Source organism: Cheilinus undulatus, linkage group 7 (assembly GCF_018320785.1).
Source record: "Cheilinus undulatus linkage group 7, ASM1832078v1, whole genome shotgun sequence".
NCBI lineage: Eukaryota > Metazoa > Chordata > Actinopteri > Labriformes > Labridae > Cheilinus > Cheilinus undulatus.
Genome location: NC_054871.1, coordinates 40,737,285 through 40,754,433, shown reverse-complemented (window position 1 = coordinate 40,754,433; position 17,149 = coordinate 40,737,285). Strand labels below are relative to the sequence as shown.

Below are 17,149 nucleotides of genomic sequence, written 5' to 3'. Positions count from 1 at the left end.
ATTCATTCTGTAGAGCATTTATGAGGTCAGGTACTGATGCAGGACGAGAAGAACTGACTCCCAATCTCTGCTCCAGTTCATTCAAAAGTGCTCGATTGGGATGAGGCCAGGACTCTGTACAGGCCAGTGAAGTTCTTCCACACCAAACTTATCAAACCATGTCGCTCTTCTGGAGAGGCCCAGTCAGATCCAACAGAGAAGTAGTGGCTGGGCATGAAAATGTTCATGCCTGATCCTTGTGCAACCATCAGGGCTTGAGCAGTTTTGCAAAGAAGAATGGAGTCAAATTGATGTGCAAGCCTGATTAAGACCTATCCACACAGACTCAGTGCTGTGATTGCAGCCCAAAGTGCATATACTAAATACTGACTTGAAAAGGGAGGATGTTTATGCAGTCATTTATTTCAATATTGTATTTTTTTTTTTTCAAACAGCCAAATCATATTGACTATGACTGATTTATAAAGTCAATGATAGAGTAAAATATCTAAGGCAGAGAATACTTTTATATAGGCACTATAGTTAGTTTAACACTGTAAAAGTGTTGACCTTTATCAACACTACATATAGTTAAAATACACTTTAGAAAGTGTTGGGTATTTTACAGTATGGCAGAGCTACGGTAACTGTTGAAAATTTGTGATAAGGTGGGTCTCCTCTGGCAACAACAAGGCAGAGAGTCAACCTCATAGTAAGACAATGCTTACTAATGAAAAATACACACCATGTCCTTTAGGAGAACCTAAAGTCAATGACGGGAACCCAAACTCAATGATTAACTTCACTCATGGTGCAAATGAACTCTTAACTGTACTTCAGTGAAAGTAGACTTTCTCTGGTAAAAAAGTAAAGTAAAAGTACTGGTTTCAAAATGTACTAAATAAAACAACAAGTACCTGAAAACACTACTCAATTACAGTAAGTAAATGTAATTATCTACTTTCCTACCCTGGCCTTGAGTTGGCAGCTAGCAGGCTTCTTTTTCAGTGTCACATAAATGTACTCATATTAAATTGGTCCTTTATGTTCCAAAAGCATAATTCAAAGTGGAAATCTTGTCAAGTCTCACCATTCAAATTTAATTTCAAGCTCCCATAAACGGTACAAGAGTTCTTTAAAGTTTTGTGGAAAGAAGTCTTAAATTGTGGCTGGAGCAAGGCTAGCTGTAATCCATTATTTCTAGCTTTAATGCTAAGCTAAGCTAAGCAAACTGATGCTTTAGCTCATAATCAAGTATAGAAATCTGAGCCTGGGGTCAATCTACTGATCCAACTTTAGGTAAAGAGCAAAGAGAAATAACCTGCACCATCATCATTTAAGCTCTATTTTATCACTGCACTGACACTGTTTATACATACATTTCTGCTTAGTTCTTTAAATTTATTTAGCTGGAATGGCCCTTTAAAGTTAAGAGTTTAATTGGCTGCTACTATAACAAGGTTAGGTTTTGGGAAACAGTGCATGAATGTGAAGTCAGAAAACATATTCCTACTGTATGATTAATGCTCATTCGCTCTCAGTGATTCCTAGACTCACTGACTTGAAGGCTAACTTGAAGTTTTTCTCTCTTTCTCAGGGAGATGACATTTCTCCTCAGAGACTCAACTCTCACGTTCATTCTCTAATCGTACAGAGGCGTATGACCCTGAGGATGGGAATAAAAGAAGAAGAAATTACTTTCATTAAGAAATTCAGATTTCCCCCATCCTTTTGATCTTGTGCCAGAAGAACATTTATGCTGATGAAATGCATAAATAAAGTTCTTAAATTATCCCGTCTCTCTTTAGCGCATGTATCAGAGTTGGAGAACTTCCAGACAAGACAACTACAATCACAGTGAGTGCCTCTGAAAAGGGTGATTTAGGAGATGGCCTGCCACTAGTTTAACTGTAATGTAGTTTGGCCTTGAGACTATACTGGTAAGTGCATAATAAGACTTTTCCTGTAAATCATGTGAAGGAAAAATGTACAAAATGTTCACGTTAATACTTGTTAGAATGTGCTGTTTCAAAGAATCAGAATTTTCCTCATGAGGTGTAAAACACTGTATGGATAAATCAGCGTTATAAAAACAGGTGCTGGTTCTATAGGTAGGCCCTCCCTTAACCAGGGTTGTGACCCAAGCCAGTTTTCTTTTTGGTTGTCATAGTAAAATGTCTTTTTGCTTCACATGCAGTGTGAGGAGTCTTCACTCTCACTCCATCTCCCCTCCCTCATTTTCATGTGACCCCGGTGACAGCTGCATGTGCTCCCTGGCGTGACTGCACAATAAGAGGTAGTGAGAAGTACCTGACTCTGAATAACACTAAGAATTGCATTGTCCATGATGTCAAAACAAAAAAATAAGGAAGAGTTCACAAATGTTGGCTTTGTGTAGCTTTAGGATATGCAGAGGAGAAGGATCAATGTGTTTTATGAGTTTCGGTTCTCAGAAGAAAAAGTGAGTAACCAAATGAAGCATTAGTCGACTTGTTCACTGGTTATTTTACAAATTTGTGTTTTTTCAAAGCAGAAATTCTCCCCCCAAAAATCTACATAACTGCTGTAGTCATCGTAAGAGCTTAACGCCTCTTCTGGGACAACTAAACATGAAAAACTTTGACTACTGACTGTTCCTTTTTGCTTTTAACTAAAGATGGGTCCAGAAGAAGAAGAGGAAGAAGAATAAATTACACTCAATCTAAACAGGAGAAAACACTTAAAATACAGTTAAGTCATCACAGGGCCATTGTGTTTGCAGGTATGATGTGAGCCTGATATACTGTATGGAGCATGGCTAAAATTAGCAGCTAGCTCTGCCAGCCTTTACTCCTCTTTACAGATTAATATCTTGCTCTAGTATGTGGCCACTTTTGAGTAAATACACGAGTATGAAGGCTGCACATTAAAAAAATAGATCTAATGTTGTTCTAACCATGTTTGCTCACTAATGCCAAATTCTATTCTCATCTATCATTATTTTTTTCTGAACAGCTTTTCTTGCATTTTTTCACATCAGTCCAAGTCCTTTAGATAAGTGACTGACTCATCAGAGCAGCAGCTGCTGCTTCCTTCTCTCTCGTTCCCTCAGTCCCTTCCCTTTCTCTCCCCCTCTCCTGCATTATATCCTAACTCTGTGTTTTTCGCCCTAACATTTCGTGCATGTTTTCACACTGATGCTGAAACTTTTGTCCGTCATTATTTTTTCGGAACAGGTTAAATTTGACAAATTTTTTTATCAGACCAAATCATGGGTGATTGATTATTCAAATCAGTACCTGCTGCTTTCTTCTCTCTCGATCGGTCACCCCCTCCCTTTCTCTCTCCCTCTATTAAACCGACACCTCAGTTTAAACAACATGATTTGCCCGTTGTATTCTGGGGATATCAACCATGGAAATATAAGTGATAAAGGAAATTAAAGTTACTCTCCATCTCTCCAACTTGGCACAGCTGTGACATATGAGCTCTCTGTGAGGATAGATGGATCCAGAGATTCAAAGGAGTAACAGAGACACAGACTCATCCTCACTGCTTATTTTTGTTGCAGTATGAAACAATTTGCCACATCCTACAAGTATTTGCAGTGAAAACGATTAAAACATGATGGACTCATTATGGTGTGCAAGGTTTGAGTTTTTTTTGTATCAGGGATCTGAAAAAAAGCATTTAAAAATAACTGAGTCAGTGTGTAAAGATCTTAACCTTCAACAGCATACACACCACTCTATTTCCATTTTCTATGTCAAAAAGCTGTCATATCACGCTGTTCCTATGACATGCTAACTGCTCAGCTTCTCATATTTACGCCAGTAAAGTGCCGGAGGAAAGCTCTGAAAGAAAGGCAGTGGCCATTGACTGAAGCTACAGCGCATACTAGTGACCGGGATTTCAGGCCCGTGGTTATAAAAAATGGTAGGAAATTAGTTTAACTGACTTGTAAATTTTTGCCCAGGCTAATTTGATAGAAGAATTTAACCCCTTAACTATGGGCATCCCTATTTTGACATTCACTTCATAACTTTGTGCAAGCTAATCTTTTTGTAGCTAAGACACTGCCACAACTTTCATCTGAGTTTGTTTCTCCTCTTTCAAAATAAAAGTCTGTTATTATCCAGGCAGTGAAGTAACCCTGGCTAAAGTCGTTGTCAGAAATGTTAAAAATCATAACAAAATACTGTTTCCTGAGAATATCTTTGAACTCAATAGCTAACTGGGTAACTTAGAACGTACTGTACTATATCTGTAAAATACTGTACTTTGTGTCTGAAGAAGACATCATCTGGATTGAAGCATATGTTGCTCTAAAACCTGTATGTGAATCTCAGTATTGATGTGCACTCACAGACATGTACGTTACCCATGCCATGGACACTAAAACACCCCCAACACCAACATAGATGCTGGCTTTGGAACTTTTTGTTGACAGTGTTACGGATAGTTTTAGGGCCTTTCTTTTCTCTCCCTTTGAAACTATGAGCTGGCTGTAAACTGAGATGTTGCAACTGTGTTTTATTGTATGCTGGGTGAAGCCTTGGAAACAAAGAACTAAAACTCCCAGTACCACAGGTCGCTATGGGGAGATGGCACTTTCTGTCCATTTGTTTGTAAAGACCTGCAGTTTGGATTCACCAGTATAGACTGTGAGTATCCGCAGCCACTGAAGAGCTGTGACTGACACACTGTGAGGGATGATCTGCTCTTACATCTCACTGGCAAGGCCAGCGGCACTGTAACGGTGTTGTGTTACTGCACTACAGTGCTCATTTTAGCTGCATCAGTTTAGCACTACGGTGCTTTTTAAACTCTATACCACAGCGCCACCTTCCTTCACCCTCTCTCCACCAAAAACAAAACCAGAACGAAATAAACTAGACTGAGCTGGCAGCTCGTGGGAGCAGAAGACGAGGCTTGTAAGGTCACCGAGGGAGGGCACTGTCATCAAGGTCTGGTCCCCTGGATGTTTAAATCTGGATGTTTCTTTTCCTCTTTAGCCCAGAGGACTTGAAGGACATTACTTCCAAAACAATTTGAAATGTGGACTCATCAGACCACAGCTCAGTTTTCCACTTTAGGTCAGTCCATCTCAGATGACACCGGGCCCAGAGAAGTTTCTCAGCACTCCTGGATGCCATTTATACATGGCTTTTGCTTTGCATAGCAGAGTTTAAACTTACATTAGTAGATGTAGTTACATACTGTGTTAACTGACAAAAGTTTTCACAGAATGATGCCGGTTTTTAATGCAGTGCAACCTGAGCAGTCAAAGGTCACAGGCATTCAGTGTTGGTTTTCAGTCTTGCCCTGTACATGCAGAGATTTCTCCAAATTCTCTGAATATTTCAATGATATTATTGTAGATGAGGAAATATCTCTGAACTTCTTGCCATGCACATTGATTAACATCGTTCATAAATTGCTGAACTATTTGCCTATGCAGTCTTTTACACCATTGGAGAACCTCACACTACTGTGATGAATGTGGAGTCTGTGGAATGCCACCTTTACACTGATGTTTTTCTTCCAGGCTTTATTAGGGCATGGATGAGCTTGGCCCTAAACAAACTGAACCCAGCAGTCTAAAATTTTCCCAAGGATTCCCGACATCTTTGCACTCTGAGTTCCATACCTACCTTCTGTCTCAGTTTCCATGAATGATCTACAAAACCAACCTGGGTATTCGCTGACAATATGAAACCTGGCCCAGTCATATCCAGGGACAGGGCAGCTCTGAACTACTTTCAAATGAAACTGAATGAGGGAAATACTTCTGCAAAATGATTTCCGTATGGTCTCGGAAGGTGACGTGTCTTTCTGGAACAATATTGTGCAAGGAAATACTTTCATATGTGTTGCACAACAGAGTGACTGGAAAAGCAGTCAAAGTTTTAAAGAAGAAACAAGAACAGAATAAAAGACATTAAAAATAACTTCTAGGGTATCTTGCTGTCAGTCATTTTTAAAATCTGGTCAACCTCTGTTCAGGGGAATTATTAAAAAAAGAGGCAAAAATGAGGAAACACAGCACAGAAAAAACTTTCTCTGATTTTCCTGTCAACACAAAGCATCAAAACATGATTTTAACACTCATTTAATACTCAAAAGTATTTAGACCATATCTGACTCCTTATTCTGTTTAACACCATCGCTGGGGACGAAATATCTGATAATCCTCAGGAAATATTGATCAATAATATCATTATTATATGGGGTCAGATGACTGAATGTCCAGGGCAAGGAAAGGTTCACCTAATTCAGAATGGCATACAGCAGATAATTTAGCCTTCATTCTTAATTTTCAAAGTCCAAAATCACCTTTATTTGAAATATTATAATTCAAGTGGAAGAAGTAAAAGCTAAATGCATGACTACTATGACACTGGTGTTGAGATCAGGCTGCTATGCGTTTTAGTTGACATGGTTCTAGGTGTATTTGGAAGCCACAAACGAAAGACAGAGTAACATAAAAGAATTAGCCTATTTCACACAAATGCCAGTCACTGTCAAATGAAGAACAGTAATTCATTTCATTTAAAGCACACAAACACTGTCGCTAACAAAGCTGTCATCACGAATACCTCTATGTTCTATAAGGCTTTGCGAGTATGTTGTCATACCTGTAATTCAGTTGAGTCTCCAGTAAACAAGCCGACATTTTAAAATAAAATATTCATGTTTGCAAGGCCTAGCCTATTCAGTGTTTCTATTTCAAGTATGACAGTGCCATGAAAAACTGTGTTTTACAAAATGATTTGGAAGCATTTGAAGACTGACATTACAAGCTTCCAGACTTTCCATGAACAAAATGTGCACTACACAGATGTCAAGTGCAAAAGGTCTTTAGCTGCCTTGTGTTCTAAGATTGAGTAGTTGTTAGCCACAGCTAACATTACCACGGTTAACTGCTTACATAGGAAAAAACTAGAGTTTTAATATTTTAGTTTTAAACATTTCAGTCCATTTTTAACTCTCAATGTGTAATTTTTACCACAACTGTCCTCAGTGTTGGATTTATTTGACAGTGTTGATCTATTAGTGTTAGTCCAACTCTATTACAAGTCAACTGATCTAAGCGCTGCACACTGCCATTTCAAATTCAGGGACTTTGCTTGTGTTTTTGATTGACCGTAGTTTATATTTTATGTTAGATGCTTTTGCACCATGCGTGAAGTTATTCGCTGAGTTAGTCACTTCCCATCTTTTGAATTCCACACGTTTAAACAGAGCATTACCTGGCTTTTTATTAGTCCTTCCACTACCTTGTCACAGGTGTTTAACGTGAGGTGGCAAAGTCAAGTAATTATAAAAATTTCACTGTAATACGCTAAGTGTGAGGAGCTCAAATGCTGTTATAATATTTTGTCTTACTATTGTGTTCAACTTTCTCTATATCAATATCTATATTATAAAATCTACAGATTGTTATTTAACTTACTCTGAATGAAAAGTAACAGAAAAGAAAGAGCTTGAGGCCGTGTTTGAAGATAAACAACGTACTGGGTTACTTCAAAGCCACTTCCACACAAATACTACTGTTTAATATAATACAGATGACGACGTCTCGCTTGCAAATCTTAATGCTTGTATTAATTCTGAACTGTTTAAATGTCAATGCTAGCTGCTGTCTTGATGTAGTTAATGGCTTATTAAGTACCTTTCTTTATTAGTAAATATTGCCTTACTGGGTTGATTCTGTATTTTTTTGCAGATGATGCCACACAGTGGTGGAGAAAATCCCTTGGGGGGCAAGTAGTGATTTCTTCATAAAGAAACACTAAAGACCATGTTTTGAACTTTTGTATGACTTTGCCAGGTGTTCCAAGTGTGGAAAAAAACATTTATTCTAAAGCTAATTTTGCGTCCTGAAATTTGTGAAATATTCAAGCAAACAACCACACCTTTAAAAAAAACGAACACAGAAACAGCGGTAGGCAGGAATTTCAAAAGATAAGCAATGTCACACAATGCTCATGTATGGTTTGTTTCCATAAAGCAGTCCGGTACAGTTCAGTACAGTTTTGTCATGGTTTAGCACATTCAGCTCTAACCTTACCAGCATTTCCTCAGCTGATGTTGGTCCAGCCTCTCTCACTGTGTAGGGAAATCCATCTCTTTTAGGAGATCCAGATCTTTTTTTTCAGCTCAGTAGAGCTGGTTACTTGGCTCCCAAACGACTCTTTGTTTTTTAGCCATTTGGCTTTTGAAATGTGAATTCAATGATAACAAAGGATGGAGGACAGGAAACTGTCACTCAAACAGAAGCTAGCTACTGTGGCTCACATTAAAGATGTTGTGTAGAACAGGCTCATTTGTAAATGGCACATCTTCTCTTGGTCTCTTACCCCAAAAGTTTTATTCTGTTGACAGTGTATCACTGTTTAAATTAATAGCTTGTTAATGACAAAATGTTAAAGAGGCTCAGCTAGCCTCTTAGCTCTTAGTCCAAGACTCCTGTCTCCCTTCATTTGGCTAGATGACACTAAGAGGTCTGCAGAACTGAGTAATTTGTGATATAGATCACCTCAACACCAGGTAAATTGGTTAAACTGAGGGGGGAAAAAAAATCACTTTTTTGTAGTGTAGGAATCAGACTCAATGTATGTAACAATTATTATGGTAATTGCAGCACAGAGGTCCTTTTATAGCTGTAAATGTATTCTTAATGGACCCCACTTCCTGACCCCAAATGGACATTTGTGCATCATCAGAATCACATGACTGCACACCTTGACCTTTTTAGTAACTGATCTGTTGAGAGGTATAGATATTGATGACAACAGGTCATATCATCAAATATTTTTGGCTTCAGTAATCAAACAGGTTACATTGCCCATACTTTATCCAACACTTAACACCATGAGAGAGAGTAGTGCTTGAAAAGTTTTCTTCCTGTACTGATGAAAAATACACACTAACAGCCTGTAAAACAGCAACAAACCAGTGTAAACCAGTGTAACAGTATTCTAGCTACTCGCTCTGAGAACGAGGTCAGAGCAAGTCATGTAAAAAGGTGGATGTAGGTAACCTGTTTCTGTGTAACTCCAAGAAACAACTTCCAATAAAGATGGTTTCATGTGATGACCAAAAACAGAACAAACCAAAGACAAAAAGAGGAAATGAATGTGTATGGTGAGTGGTGGCAGCACGCCGGGTTTTGAAGAAATGAAATGTTGTTGCCTGAAGGGAAAATATATGAACATTCCTGGCACAGGGCGGCCAGCGTATCCACCCCTGATATCATTATGTGCACTTATGAAACATGGACACATAAATAACCAGAGTGAGCCAAGACCAGGCGATGAGGCAAGATGATTTGATGGAGAGGAAAAAAAAAAAAAAAAAAAAAGAAGTTACTCACAATATAGCAAGGCTCACAGTACGCCTTCTTCTCCACAGCAAAGAAAGGCTTGCCACGCAGCTTGGTGCTGCAGGTCATGCAGACAAAGCAGTCGACATGGAAGACCTGGTCCATGGCGGTGCAGCCGGTGCCTTCACCCACTACGTTCTCTCCACAGCTGGCACAGCGCCCTGAGGAGAGGAAGAGGATGGGAGGGTAAACACAATCATCATATAAGCACAGATATTAAAAATTACATCATGTTCATCTGGAAACAGTCAATGAAAACAGAACGTAGAGATGGAAATCAGATCATGTATGCAGTTATATAAGAGAGCTGAGTGACTGTTTGCTTGTACCTGCGGATTCTCTGATGATGTAAACAGACTGACTTTATAGGAAACATCCTACCGTGTGCAGTGAATCTGTCACAGCCTTTTAGGACAGCCGTATAACACCTCAAACCCAAATGTACCAAGAGCTATGGGGCAAAAATAGTACACAAAAATATGCTTGAAAATCATTCCTTATAGTGCTTTCATAAACATACACAAAACTCCTGAAAATTTCCCCAAAATGTACAGAGTAAGCTGCATGTACAAGCACAAACAGCTCAATATTTCACCCAGACTTTACAGAGTTTTCCTCTGCGTGTTTCAAGGAGAATTTTTCCACATTAACTTTGGTGGAGCTAATCTGAGAATGCAGCAAGGTTCAAGTTTAAAGATTAAGGAATCTTTACCTGAAAGGTGAATTTGTTGTGCAGAGGTAAGTGTTGGTGTTCCAAAGATGAAAAGGACAATGCTTATTCACAGCTGGAGTCACATTCAAACAGTGCTGGCCTGGGATCATAAAATGAATGGGGCATTTCTGGGGACCGGCCCTATTTTCCTTTTTTAAACTAACACTTGCCAAACTATTAACATTAAAAAAAAAAAAAAAACAACCAACAAAGAACATGATTGATTGATTAAATTGTATTATTGTCTCATACATAAACAATATGCCTAGCCCAAATAAGCTTACAAGACACCGTTATCTTTACAGAAAGACCAGAAACCAAAAGTAGACACTCAATACTATAGTAGACTAGTTAAACAAACCATCCTGATGCTTCTTCCAGGCTTTTGCAACAAAAGAGGCCAAGTTATAAATATTAAAAGTAAACAACCATTCCATCCTGTCATCATCATTGCTCCAGAATAATTCACATGTAACGGAGATTAAATCTAAACACTATAGTGATACTGTTAGCATAGAGTAACCGTGATACAGGGTTGGTCAATTATGGTAAATGGACTTGAGCTTGTGTAGCACTTTTCTCTTTATCTGACAACTCAAAGCGCTTTAAAAATGCAGGCCAAGCCTACCCATTCCCATCATTCCCTCCTCATTCACACGCTGATGGGAGAGGTTGTTTTGAGAATTTGCCATCAGTATTAGCAAATCCTATTCAAAGACATCTACATTTACATGCCACTGATGAAGCAGTGGGAGAAAACTGGGGTTAAGTGTCTCGCCCAAGGACACATCAACATGTGACTGCAGGAGCTGGGGATCGACGCACAACCATCCAATTGCGAGACATCTGACTCTGCCACAGTATCCCCAAAAGTTTGCAAGTTGTGTTCAAATAATGAACATTTTGATGCAGATCACCATCTAGTACCTTCTTCAAAATATCTAATTGTTTCTCTGATTAGCTGTTTAAAACCCAAATTAATTTAGAAATACCAAAGAAGAGATCTGATGGTTCAAATTGTAAATGTTTGATAAACAAGGCTTAAAAAAACATACTCAAATGTGCTTTCAAATTATTGTACAAGAATCCAGAATAAAAAAAAAAACATAGAGCATTAATTTAAATGTGGGTTGATGCTGTTTTGTTTAAATTTAAGATACTTTAATGATATGTATCTGATCATTTGAGTCTTTGAAGGTCCCTGGTTTGCCAGGGTTCTTTCAAGCAGCAGCACCAGCACCCAGCGCTGTTGTCCATGGTTCAACTTAGTCTCAAAATTGTCGAGTTGTCCCTTTAAAGCTCCGTTTCCTGCTGTCAGAAGTGGCTAATCTTCACTTCTTTTTCAAACACAGGATAAGGGAGGATTAAATACTATAATTATGCGACATTAAAGAAGCTATAGACATCACTAAAGTGTGACATGGACGACATCTATTTCAAAAAATCAGGCTTTAAGTGATAAAAAGAAAACTTTAGAAGAACAACTAAGTCTTTGTAAAAGGGGCACGAGTGAACTGATATTATTGCGCCAGAAAGAGCCTGATTGCATACTGCGGGACATGGCATTTGAATATCTTTAATTGACTCAGAGATATCTTTAATTGAGTTTAAGATGTCCTCGACTCAATGCAACTTATCTTCAACCCAATTAATAACACTGTCAATTTAATTACTGGTATCTTACAATAATAGGCTTTAAAAAGATATCTGAGAATGTTTTATTTTTTACACATCTGAGGACAGATGCAATCTCACAGAGGAAGTGTGATACAGGATATTTAATTAATTCAAGTTCAGTTGTATGGATGGTTTTTTTGTTCCTTTTTTTGTGCTTCATCTAACGGCTGATTTGGGCTTTGATTGACACCGTGTGTGTTTCTGAACAGAGCGGTTCAGGCGTGTTACAGACAGAGGCGAGACACTAACCGCGGGGAGATAGAGTATCTGATGCTTGCATTTTCACAGTTCCACTTTCTGTTTTCATATCAAAAAATTCAAACAGAGTGTAAAGCAGAATCTGTCTCAGGTATCAGAAACAACTTTTGGAAGTCATATGTTGTTGACATCAAATATCTGCTCGGCTGCGAGGCCCCATTAATGGTTTTCTAATCTTAGATAACTCATTATCTTACAGTCAGCCTTGGTGGAAACTGAGGAAAGTTGTTTAACAAATGACTGGATGTACAACTTTTCCAGAAACGTGTCAAAATCAGTAAGAAAACAAAAACATTTGTGAGTCTTTCAGTGCAGGAATCATTGTGTATCAACTGGGGACACATTAAGGAACAAACGTCTGTCAGATTGCAGTTAAAGACGATTACATGACAACGTTTTGTTCACTAATTTAGCGGCTGCTGTCATCCAAAGCGACTTGTAGCAGACAGGTTTTCATAAAACCTGCTATTGGTTTTCATGTGTTCCCACAGCTCTATCCACACCTCAATTATGGCTGCGTTACCTACTGTACAGGGAGGCAGATTAAACAAACTAGTGAAGGCACGTCTCGGGGGGACATGTGGGTGTCAGTGGAATCACAAGCAGGGTAATCACTTCAGAGAGCCAGAGGGAAAGAGAAAGGGAGAGAGAGAGCGGGTGAGAGACAGAGACGGAGCATGCCGAGCCTGTTAGTGGCTTCAGATCACAGGCCATCTTCAGTGAGTGGATGAGAATGCCAAACATGTCCCACAGGGCTCCCACTTTAAATAGCGAGAAGGAAACCTCTCGGAAATCCTTTTCCTTTTGGCAGTCTGTGATCGCAAGGGCCCTCAGGAGCTATTTGTGCACGACTGTGTGTACGCCGCACACACACCAACGCGGAGAGGTGCATACACAATGAAAAATAAATCTCTTTGCGTCAGACGCAGACATGCCACACATGTAGACGAGAACATATACAAACACAGACACATGTATCACATACTGTATGCATTCTCAGAGACATGTCATGGCACACTGCTCACACACATCAGCAGCCCACACATGAGCTCACATCATCAGGAAACAAAGAGCAGCAGAGCTGAGCAGGTCTACAGGCTGCCTTTAGACCCCTATATGATCCTTATAGAATCCAGGATGTAAAGACTTATTTCATATATATATTTCCATGAGCCTAAATAGTGATCCAATGAACAGTACTGTTGCCCCATTAATGATTTTTTAAAATTTATTTTGCATATTTATCACACTAAAGGGTTTCAGATTATCAACCAAATTTTGATATTAGACAAAAATAAGATGAAATAAAAAATGCAGTTTTTAAAGGATTTAATGTATTTAGGGAAAAAAGCCATCCAAACCTACCTGTCCCTATGTGAAAAAGTAATTGCACCCCTTGTTTAATCATGAATTAACTGTAATTGATCCCATTTTTTGGAAGCCTGCACTCACTTTCACTAGCCACACTCAGGCCAGATTACTGCCAGACCTGCTGAATGAAGAACTCCCTTAAATACAACCTGTCTGACAAAGTGAAATGGACTACAAGATCTCTGAAAGCAACACATTATGATCTAAAGAAATTAAAGAAAAACTCATTGACATCAGTCTGGAAAGGGTTAAAAAGCCACTTCAAAGGCTTTGGGACTCCAGTGAACTACAGTGAGAGCCATTAACCACTAATGCAGAAAACTTAGAACAGTGGTGAACCTTTCCAGGAGTGGTCGGCCTACCAAGTTTACTCCAAGAGCGCATCAGTGCTGTGGTTGCATTTTTGTCATAATTAAATGTTTCGCATCATCAACTAAATTTTAATATTAGACAAAGATAAAATGAAATACAAAATGCAGTTTTTAAATTATTTAATTTATCAAAGGAAAAAAGCCATCCAAACCTATAACTGGTTGTGCTGCTGGTAACTGCTGAGGCTTTTACATTGTGTGGAAGAATTTTGGCCCACTCTTCAATTCTTTGCAGAGTTGTTTAAATTCATCTATTGGAGGGTTTTTGAGCATAAACAGCCTGCTGAATTAACCTGGCACGCCAGATGGATCTGTTTCACACAACCATCAGGGAAAGCTTCAATAGGAAAAGTCTGAGAAAAGGCAGAGGATTTGAAAAGAACTCGTAGCGTGATCTGTCTGTCACATCTCTACGGGCCAATCAGAGCAACAAAACACGCGACTTAGCCGCTAGTGAGGAATAACTCGAACAATGGTGACTGTAGACATGTAAGTACTTGACTTTTGTCATTTTTAAAAAGAAAACAACTCACTGCTGTTCTTATTCTTCCTTTAACGAAGAAATGTTGTCAAGTTCTGATAAAACTGGCGCTTTAGCAGCATCCGCGCTAATCTCTTCCTCCATAACTGCACCAGCTCTTGCTGCTGCTTGTTTACGTCACGACTCTGCTGCGTCTGAAAGTACTGCCCCTCATCGCTGATTGGTCCTGTCACTTTCTAACCGGGCCCAAACGGTTCAGATGGGAGCTTTGCAAGATGGATTCACCAGTGAAAAACAAAGAAATGGGCGTATCCATCTGCTTTGCAAGGTTACTGCTGAATAGAGATGTGAATCCTTAAATATCTCACGACTAGAATAGATTCAGATTTTGCAGGTCATGATTTGATTCAGAACTGATTTTTTGTTTCAAACCGAGTCCTGATTCACAACAAATTCCCTTTTTGAGGTGATTATTTAAGCATCAGCTCCAGTCTGCTGTTTACTAAGCAGCTGTAAATTATTATTCAATATTAAAAAGCTTAATCGAATCTTTTCAAGATAATGTTTTTAAAGCATATTTTAAGCATATTTTTAAATCGGTTATTAGGTTATAACAAAGAAATCATGGTCCCATTAATAAGGGCAAGGCATCTAGATCCAGACGATATTGGATTTTTACCAGTATCCGATGTGCCAATATTTGCAGATTCATACTTTAATCCTTTGAACACACTTTAAGGTTTAAGGATGTACAGAAAAAAAGTTCCTGAAAACCAATTTTAAACTTTAAAAAATGAGGACAAATAAAGAAAAAGACCTCAACTGAGATAGGTCTATTGGTCGAGTCTATATCTCCTCTAACTTTTAAGTAAATATTTATTACAGCAAATATATGCTGATATTCACAGCCAAAATATTTGATGTAAATATCAGCTGAAATTGTTCTGTCTGCCAATACAGATGTTTGCCTTTTGGAGCAAATATCTGCCAATACTGATATCGGGCTGATACCATAATACATCCATACCCTTCCAATAAGTTCGACCTTTTTCTCGTCAGTCCACAGAATATTTTCCCAGAAGTCTTGGGGATCATCAAGATGTTTTTTGTCAAATGTGAGATGAGACTTTGTGTTTTTTTTTGTCAGCAGTGGTTTTGGCCATGGAACTCTCAAATGGATGTTGTTTTTGCCTAGTCTCTTTCTGATTGTTGAGTCATGAACACTGACCTGAAATGAGTCAAGGGGGACCTGCAATTCTCTAGATATTGTTCTGGGTTCTTTTGTGACCTCCTGGATGAGTCATCAATGCACTCTTGGAGTGATTATGGTAGGCAGACCACTCCTGTGAAGGTTCACCATTGTTCCAAGTTTTCTCCATTTGTGGTTAATGGCTCTCAAAGTGGTTTGCTGGATTCCCAAAGCCTGAGAAATGGCTTTGTAACCCTTTCCAGACAGATAAATGTCAATGAGATTGTTTCCCACATGTTCTTGAATTTCTTTAGATGGTGGCAGGTTGTGTTGCTTTTTTTCAGGTGTGGGTGGGAGGGCAGGTAAGCATGAAAGGCATTTTTCCCTTGATAAATGAAATTATCATTTAAAAACTCCTCAGATTATCTTTGTCTAAATTTAAAATTGGTTTGCCAATCTGAAACATTTAAATGTGAAACTCCCCCCCCAAAAAAAAAAAAAGAAATCAGGAGGGGGCACATACTTTTTCACTGCACTGTATAAAACATAAAAAGGTAGCAAACTGTCTGATTTGAAAACATGAAATCAGAAAAAGTTAAGCACTTTCTGTGTCATGAATACTTGATGATCTATCATCTATAAGTGATTGTTATCAGGTATTTTTACAAATCGCTTCAATTCTAAAATCAAAGTAACAGCTAAAGATTCACTCTTTCCCACTCTGACTGAACCAAATATTCTCATTGAGTCCTTGGGATTGATTTTAAAGACTACTATACATTTATGCTTAAAGCATTCTTTTTCTTTAATGATTTTTTTTTGTGGGGCATGGAAATGATTCCACAAAGTGTAAAAATGAGAATCCTTTCAGTGCGTCTGTAACTTTTCTTCCCTAACAGTCTTACTGTATGATAATCGAGAGAAGTATGAAGTGTTTTACAACGCTTCACATCTATTATTTCACACGCCTGCGTCAGAAGTGAGCATTTTCAATTTTGAGACACTACTTCAATTGACTTCTTGAATAATACAGGACAGCAATTGAAGCAACATCGTATTTACCCCTGTGGAGATGATCGCAAATACTTTCGAACTATTTCAGCTGGGCATAAAGGAATCATGAAAGGCCTCACTGCTCCCCAGCGTCCCTTTGCGTGGGGAATGGAACCAGAGTCTTAATATCAAAACTTCAAATAGTTCCTGTAGAACCAATGCAATGGTGACGGGGCGGGAGGGGGAGTTCATTTACACTTTACTCACTTTCTTTCCTTTCATTCCTCAACCCTCAGAAGTGTCTCTTCTCTGTTACATGGAAAGTCAAAAGGAGGACTGAAGAGAGAATCTTTTCTTCTTTTCTGTTTTTAAAGAAGCACATTCCCTGTGAGCTATAGAGGCTTCCAATGGTTAGACAATTTAATTGGATAAAAGGAAAAGATTAAAGAGGCCCTGACTCTGTTCCATAAATAATTGATTTCTAATGTATTTGTAGTGGCAGTGAGACGCCGTTGTTTGGGAATGGGGGATGTTGAGTGGCAGAACGCTTCAGATTTCCCTCAGTCTTTGCCTTCTTTGTTTTTTCACGCCGTGATATTGAAGCAGCATGAAAGGCAGAGAGGGAGCACACTTGCAGCTCAATTTGATCTTACATCGTCAGAAATCAAAGATCGTGCATGTAAAGAAGGATCGGAAGGAACTTTTTTTAGTGGGAGACCAAACTTTTCACACTATGTTACTAAAGAATACA

General features: G+C 38.7%; 1 protein-coding gene across 4 annotated transcripts in view; it reads right to left on the bottom strand.

The window, feature by feature from the left end:
- LOC121512653 (LIM domain containing preferred translocation partner in lipoma) overlaps positions 1–17,149 on the bottom strand; it is a 340,478-nt gene that overhangs the window by 69,159 nt on the left and 254,170 nt on the right. For all 4 annotated transcript variants that reach the window (XM_041792030.1, XM_041792029.1, XM_041792032.1 and 1 more), the window contains one exon: positions 9,338–9,507. In XM_041792030.1, coding sequence (XP_041647964.1) covers positions 9,338–9,507 — 170 coding nt within the window. The remainder of the gene's footprint in view (positions 1–9,337; positions 9,508–17,149) is intronic.